The sequence below is a fragment of the Zea mays genome, chromosome 9, assembly GCF_902167145.1.
Source record: "Zea mays cultivar B73 chromosome 9, Zm-B73-REFERENCE-NAM-5.0, whole genome shotgun sequence".
NCBI lineage: Eukaryota > Viridiplantae > Streptophyta > Magnoliopsida > Poales > Poaceae > Zea > Zea mays.
Window position 1 is genome coordinate 28,980,878 of NC_050104.1, and position 7,464 is coordinate 28,988,341.

Below are 7,464 nucleotides of genomic sequence, written 5' to 3' on the forward strand. Positions count from 1 at the left end.
CATAGTAAATTAGAGTGAATTGTACAACTGTGTTGCATAGTAAATCAGAGTGAATTGTACAACGTTGGAGTGTTTGGATACTGTGGTATGATCACAATTAAGCTGCCAATGATGGTTGTAGAGTAGATAAACATTATAGTACACATAATATTACAGACCTAGAGAAGAGTTTGGATTCACTAATTCGTCAGTTACAATCTCAAATTTGTTCTTACAGTAGTGCAACGCAGATTTGGTGAGTACTGCAGTAGCGTTGACAAAGATCAACAGCTTCAGGTGCTACGCGCTTACCAAAAAGCCACACAAGAATCAACAGCTTCAGGTGCTACGAGGAGCAGCAACTGAAGGGAATATTTTTGCAACAACTAACAACCTTGACAAGAATAACTTAAGGTCCCAATATCTGTCTTCAGAACCGCAGACTGTAGGGGGAGCACCAGCTGAAGGGGAATAGTTTACAGCACTAACAGCCTTGACATGAATAACTGGAGGTCCCAATATCTGTCTTGAGAAACACAGACTGCTGGGGAGCAGCGGCTGAAGGGGAATAGTAAGTCAAATTACCAAGTTCCTCTGGCATAAGTATGCCTATTTTAGCTAATTTAACACATGGTGGCTATATTTAGCCCAAGCACTAATGAAACATTTGACAGGTGTGTCATGTGAAAAAAACGAAAATAACACCAAGAGTAACAAATGGTCAGACACAACAATTTTGTCTCGACAACATAACATTCTAAAAGCATACCTCCTTTATTACTCCACACTTGGAAAATACCTCCACAACCTGCAGAAGAATTCCAGTATTAGAAGTTGAGAGCAAGCATTTTTTTAAAAAAAATAACCAACTAATTAAGAATGTGTCAAATGGTGATTCAAAAGGATGGCTTCCATAGGTTAATTGCGTTATTTTTTAAAAAAATTGCGTTTTTACCAACTAATTAAGAATGTGTTAATTGTGTTTTTACGAGATATAAAGTTTGACGATTCTGATTGGACCATGTATTCTTGCAGCATAAACAGAAACAAAAAGATAAGAAAATAATAAAGGCAGAGAATGGCTCATACCTGTTGGGAGCATCAAGCCGCTCCACTGCCGTCGTCGTAGCCATCGCGGTGGGCGCCCTCTTCACCATGGATAGCGCCACCCCGGCAGCCGTGAACTCGTGAGAGAGATGTTTACCCTCTCGTGACTCGTGAGCATCCAGCGACGAGCAAGCCCAACAAGAAAATGCAGCTGCATGTTTTCTGTTGTGACCTAAGCCCAACAAGAAGAGAAATCTCGGGCGGGTGAGCAGCCCAACAGGCAACAGCAGCTCTCCACCTTCCTCACCCTTTCCTCCTGAATCCTGATATTTCCTCCTTTCCCCATCCCTTCCCCTGGCTTCACGGCTCGGCTGGCTGCACGCCGGAGCCCCGGCGCCAGATCTCGCCAAGTGCCAGGGCCGCCGCAGGCCCCTCTTTGCCTGCGCGAGTCTCAGAATCCCGAGAGGGAAAAAGAAAAGAAAAGATGATGACTTCCTCTGCCTGTTACTACCTGTGCCGCTCCCTCGTCCGGGCTCCTCCGCTCAAGTCGAGGAGTGCAGTGCGCTGTCCAAGCGCCGCCCCGCCAGGAGCCAGCGGTGCCACCTCCACCTCCAAGGTAAACCCACAGCTACTACCTGTGTGCTTCGTAAGACCTATCTATGCCTGCACCCACCAGCACAGGGATATGTACCGGCCTGCTCGTTTCAGCTGGAACAGTATTCTCCAGTTTGGAACATGCAGCCACAACCAAAAGTAGCTGAAGCGATCGGAGTTGTAGCTTTTCGGGGATAATCAAATGATAGGAGAGTGGAGGTGGTGGATCATGTGTAAGCTTTAGACTACTGACTGATTCACTTGTCTATCCGGCGCGCTGGTTCCTTTCCCTGTGTGAAGCTTGTCCTAGAGGTGAAAGAACGGCTAGCAAGGGAGCACCCAGGCCTCCCCACGGGCAGGAACGGGAGGGACGATGACGACATGGTCCTCTGGTTCCTAAAGGACCGCAAGTTCTCCGTCGATGAAGCCGTCTCCAAGCTCACCAAGGCGATCGTATCCTCTAATTCACTCGTACCAGTGAAGCTCACACCTAATAGCTTCTTTACTCGCTCAATAATTTCCTGGTATTTTTTTGACGAAGGGGCGAAGCCCCCTATTTCATTAAGAAATAGGTACGTTTGAAACAACCGCCATCACGCGGTAATATCACCAAAAGATCAACCACGGCCAGAACGCTATCTAGACTCTAAAACACTATCACTAGAACAGTGACGAGCCTACGATAACAGGAGAAGTTTTGCCTACTAAGGACTACATAAGACTTTCTTATATACATCCACCAAGACAGGCAGAGAGCCACAAAAGACCTGAACAGTTTGGCCAGCAAAAGACAGACAAATATCCTCGCACAGCTTCTAAGTTCCAACTTCTTGTCATCCAGAAATACGCCTGTCAAGTGGGCACCACCCCAAGGCCCTCCCGAAAGCTTCACTTGCCGTCTTTCGGATTAACTTGCTTTCTAGCACCACCATTCTTTGCTCCTTCTTTTTCTGCCGAATCGCCCAGGAATCCAACCAGAAGCGGCAAAGAAAAATGATGTTAGAAGGGTCAAGTAAATGATTTTTTCCAAAGCACCAATCATTTCTAGTGCGCCAAATAGCCCAGAATAAAGCACCACAACCAAATAACACAAGATGAGCCATCTTGTCTGTTGGTTTACACAACCAATTATCATACAAGTCTTTGATATTATTCGGGATTGATCTCAAATTCAAAGAAACTTGAACAACTCTCCACATGTATTGAGCAATGGGGCATTTGAAGAAAAGGTGGTCAATAGATTCATCCACCCCACAGAAGCAGCAGTTTAAAGATCCAATCCAACATCTTTTTTTCAAATTATCCTTAGTAAGAATCTTATTTCTTACCACTAACCAGAAGAAAACCTTGATTTTATGAGGCAATTTAGATTTCCACAAAAATTTATATGGAATCAAAGATTGATTTTCCATTTTTTTCCTGTACAAAGAATTAACTGAGAAGCCTTTTTCCCCCAGGGACCAAACAATCTTATCTTCTTGATCAGATAGATTTACCTGATTACAATAACTAATCAACTCATCATAAATCAATTTCAGATTACCCACAATCCTTCTTCTGAAAGTAAGGGATGCAAATTTTGAAGTGAAAACTTCGTTAACAGAGACATCTTTGTCATAGGTCAAGTCAAACAAAACATGAAAACGAATAGACAAAGGTTGGTTACCCAACCAAATGCTTTTCCAGAAACTAGTTTTTAAACCATTGCCAACTTCAGATTTACAGTATTTGTAAAAGAAGTCACGTAAACTCAGAAGCTTTTTCCAGAAGTGTGAATCATTTTGTTTTTGCTTAACTAAAATAAGGGGCTTTCCCTTAAGATACTTACTAGCAATAATCTTTTGCCATAAACCATTCGAATTTTCAATATGCCAAAGCTATTTAGCAAGAAGGGCGTCATTCATAACCTCAAGATTTAAAACACCCAAACCACCCTGACTTTTGGGAGAACAAACAGACCCCCAATCAGCAAGGTGAAATTTTCTGGACTGTTTTCCCCCTGCCATAAAAGCCTCCTTCTCAACAAATCAATTTTTTTGATAACAGTCTTGGGTGCAGGATAGATTGAAAGCATATATAAAGGAACATTAGAAAGGCAACTATTTAGCAGAGTAAGTCTACCACCCAGACTCAGGAATCTACCCTGCCACCCAGCTAATCTTTTTTCCAACTTCTCAATCATGGGATACCAAAGACTTTTATTGATCTTCTTCTTATCAATTGGCACACCAAGATATTTCATAGGAAGATTACCTATAGGACAAGTAAAAATATCAGCATACAAAAAGTCTATATCTTTAGCCTCACCAAAGCATAATATTTCACTTTTGTGAAAATTAATTTTCAAACCTGACATGCTTTCAAACAAACATAAAATGAATTTAAGATTTCTGGCTCCTTCTAAACAATCTTGAATAAGAAAAATGGTATCATCCGCATACTGCAAACAACAGCAACCATTCTGAATAATGTGAGGAATCAGACCTTCAATCAGACCTTCCTCCCGAGCCTTCTTAATCATACAAGCTAAACCATCAGCAACCAAATTGAATAATAGGGGAGAAAAAGGATCTCCTTGCCTCACCCCTTTGTGAGTTGTGAAATAAGGGCCCAGAATATCATTAGTCTTGATGGCAACTTTACCACCTCTCACGATCCTCATGACCCAATCACACCACTTACTACCAAAACCTTTTTTCTCCATCATATAGTAAAGGAAATGCCAATTCACTTTGTCATAAGCTTTTTCAAAATCAATTTTTAAAACTACTCCACTTTGATTTTTCCTTTTAACTTCATGGAGAATTTCATTAAGCGAAATGACGCCATCCATGATATATCTATTCTTGATGAAACCATATTGAGAATCACTTATCACTTTTGTGATACAACTCGCCAGTCTGTTATTCAAAACTTTGGAAATGATCTTATAGCACACATTTAGAAGACAGATAGGTCTAAAATTTTTCATGTCAGCTCTGGTATGGTAACCGAGTTCATATAAGCACCTCTAATCTTCAGTTTTCCTTTCAACTGCATTAGAAATGGCGTTAGGACTTTGGTGTTGCAGAGTTATCAGAGGAATCAGTGAAAATCCTGTACCAAACTGGCAAGGCATATGTACATGATTCCTTGGACATTTATGGCCGACCAGTGCTAATTGTAGTGGCAGCCAAACATTTTCCTTCGGTGCGTTCAGTTTGTTTCCCAATCTTGATTTGGAAATGCTCAACAGGGATAGTGGCTACACACTGTTTTTGGTTTTTAGAATAGCACACATAACAAAGTCTAACAATATGCAGTGGAAAGTATCAGTACTTCATACCTCATAGCAGCTCTAAAATCAAACTACATGGCTTGGCCAGCCGACCTGTAACTTATGGATATGTCTTAGTATTCAACATGCATTTGTTCTTCATAATAATGATGATCCATGTATAATATGCTACTGCAGACACAGGATCCAGTTGAAAACCAGAAGCTATGTGCCTATTTGGTTGAGAAGGCAGTCAATAGACTTCCGCCAGGAGCAGAGAATATACTTGGGATCTTTGATCTGCGAGGCTTTCGGGTTGAAAATGGTGATCTCCAGTTCCTAAAGTTTTTGGTGAGTTTGGTAGCTTCAAGGCATGACTAAGCATCTTTGATTACCTTTTTTCGGTGGTAGACATGCATATTTTTATTTGTGACGATATGAATGAAACATTGTGTTTATTTGTGATGATATGAATGAAACATTGCAAAAGGAGGGCAGTAATGCCACAGTAAAAAATTGGTAATCATTCATGTAAGTTGCAAAAAGTAATTCCAGCCGAATAAAACAAGAAACGTTTTCCTGGATATGAAAACTCTGTTGATGCATGCCAATTTAAAAAACAAAGAACGGTGCGTGTTCATGCTCCCAGAAGTCAGAAGGTGAAAAAGTTTATCTAATGGATTAATTCAAATCACATATGGAGTTCTAATTCTTGTTCTATGTTGCAACTAATATACATATAGACATGATTTTTTTGGGGTATATGCATTGCAATTAATGCCCCCTCCCATTCCCAGATGGACGTTTTTTACTATTACTACCCGAAGCGGCTTGGCCAAGTTCTTTTTGTCGATGCTCCATTTGTTTTTCAACCAATGTGGCAGGTTGTTAAACCTCTGTTGAAATCATATGCCTCCCTGGTATGCTCTCCCTCTCCCTTAGGTTAGCGCTTCATAGAACGATATGGAACGATATGGAGAACCTTATAGTCTACTGCTATGTTGCCCCTGCTAGGTAAGATTTTGTGATACCGAGACTGTGAGGAAGGAATACTTCAAAGAAGAAACTGTGCCTCCTGATTTCCGCGATTAGGTGACATGATTATTTCTTCAGTAATTGCAAGTCAGTTCTACCTATGCCTTTGTGTAACGATTGAAATTCTAAATTGTGCAGATTATTTTTAGTTCCTCCAATCTCTCCTAAAAGCTATTTTGCAGAAATGTGCAGGTGGTCTCGGAAACATGACCTTTAATTGATTGAGAATCGATTGGCACCCAGGGGGGCTGGCGCCTTCCTATACCTTTTGATTAACTTCTCAAAAGTTGCTCAGACGACAACAAACGATTGGAGAGTCCAGTAAAAAATGACCCTGTAGTCCTGTACTTGTATAACTTCTGCGAAGTAGAATGCTGAGTTTAGGCTGCTGTCTGGAGTGCTCCTGTACCATATTTTTCTGGTTTTGGATGAAGCTATATGGACCAAATTCATCTCTGTTGAACAATTGCCAATTACATAACTTGTGTTTGCCCAATTCCATGGTGTAGTACCATAACTTCTCAGTGCAGTGCAGACAACACATGGATTCCATTTTTGATTAAAGTATCATCTGCTACAAATATGAATCATGGTTTAGTTTGTAGACATCATAAAGAAACACACAGATTAATCAAACCAGTCTTCGAAGAGTCTCTGTGGATAGGAACGTTCCAAAGCAAAGTAAGATGCAAGTTGTATTGCATAAAAACCAGGTACACATCAATCAGCTGCATTTTGGAAGACTAAACTGCAACACAACTACATCTGCAATCACAGAGAAATCAGGTATACGACCAATTGTTATCTGTTGTAAATATTTTGTTTTTTAGGTCAACAACGGAGAGGGTCAAGCGATCCCCACGTACAGATGCCAGCATGGTCTTTTACATGGTTCCAAGAGGAGGTAAATCGAGTGTGGCCCTAAAAAGATCTGCCTTGTGCCACTTCAACACTTTAACCCAGATGTTGCATTGTGGTGTGGCAAAGCCTCGAGAATATGACAATAACAGCTGCTCAAAAACTGTTGGTAGGAATATTTATAGCAGCAAAAGAACAAAATGGAATGTGTGGTTTCTTATCTGCCTCAGATGAGATAAGATTTCAGACATGTGTATTCATGTTTTCGAGTGATTTGGCAGTATGAATGCACTAGATGGTTGGTTGCTTTTTTGTTAATTGCTTAGGTGATATATGCTGTATTTCTAGTCACTAGTTGTCGGCGTTTCGAGACCGGGGGGTCCCTAAGCTGACGAGTGAATGTCGCCGCGTGCCCCAGCCCAGATGGGTCGACGCGAGGCCGAGCGCGAAGGGGGGAAGTGAGGTGGCCAGAGATGGGCGTGAGAGAGGTGGAAATCCCGCGGCCTTCGTGTTCGTCCCGCGCCCAGGTCGGGTGCGCTTGCAGTAGGGGGTTACAAGCGTCCACGCAGGAGAGGGAGCGAGCGGCTCCAAGCGAGCGCCTGTCTCGTCCTCGTCCCCGCGCGGCCAACCCTCTCTAAGAGGGCCCTGGTCCTTCCTTTTATAGGCGTAAGGAGAGGATCCAGGTGTACAATGGG

General features: G+C 41.9%; 1 protein-coding gene across 6 annotated transcripts; it reads left to right on the forward strand.

Moving 5' to 3' along the window:
• Positions 1-1,082: 1,082 nt before the first annotated feature.
• LOC100193146 (uncharacterized) lies at positions 1,083-6,450 on the forward strand. Of its 6 annotated transcripts, NR_159658.1 has the most exons (7): positions 1,383-1,642; positions 1,921-2,073; positions 4,663-4,809; positions 5,075-5,227; positions 5,674-5,796; positions 5,891-5,998; positions 6,094-6,405. NR_159658.1 is itself a non-coding variant. In XM_035962039.1 (5 exons), the coding sequence occupies exons 1-4, from the start codon at positions 1,511-1,513 to the stop codon at positions 5,966-5,968; spliced, it is 486 nt and encodes a 161-aa protein (XP_035817932.1). In that variant the 5' UTR covers positions 1,083-1,510; the 3' UTR covers positions 5,969-5,998; positions 6,104-6,450. The 6 variants fall into 6 exon arrangements, 5 of the variants coding, with proteins under 5 accessions (XP_035817932.1, XP_035817933.1, XP_035817930.1 ...); XM_035962039.1 differs by lacking the exons at positions 1,921-2,073; positions 4,663-4,809 and having other exon boundaries at positions 1,083-1,642; positions 6,104-6,450; XM_035962040.1 differs by lacking the exons at positions 1,921-2,073; positions 4,663-4,809 and having other exon boundaries at positions 1,266-1,642; positions 5,891-5,968; positions 6,050-6,450.
• The last annotated feature ends 1,014 nt before the right edge of the window (positions 6,451-7,464 follow it).

Coding starts and splice junctions, on each gene's coding strand:
- LOC100193146 (XM_035962039.1), top strand. CDS start 1,511: ATGATGACTTCCTCTGCCTGTTACTACCTGTGCCGCTCCCTCGTCCGG. Junction 1,643..5,074: donor GTGCCACCTCCACCTCCAAG/GTAAACCCACAG, acceptor ATGCTACTGCAG/ACACAGGATCCAGTTGAAAA. Junction 5,228..5,673: donor TCCAGTTCCTAAAGTTTTTG/GTGAGTTTGGTA, acceptor TCCCATTCCCAG/ATGGACGTTTTTTACTATTA.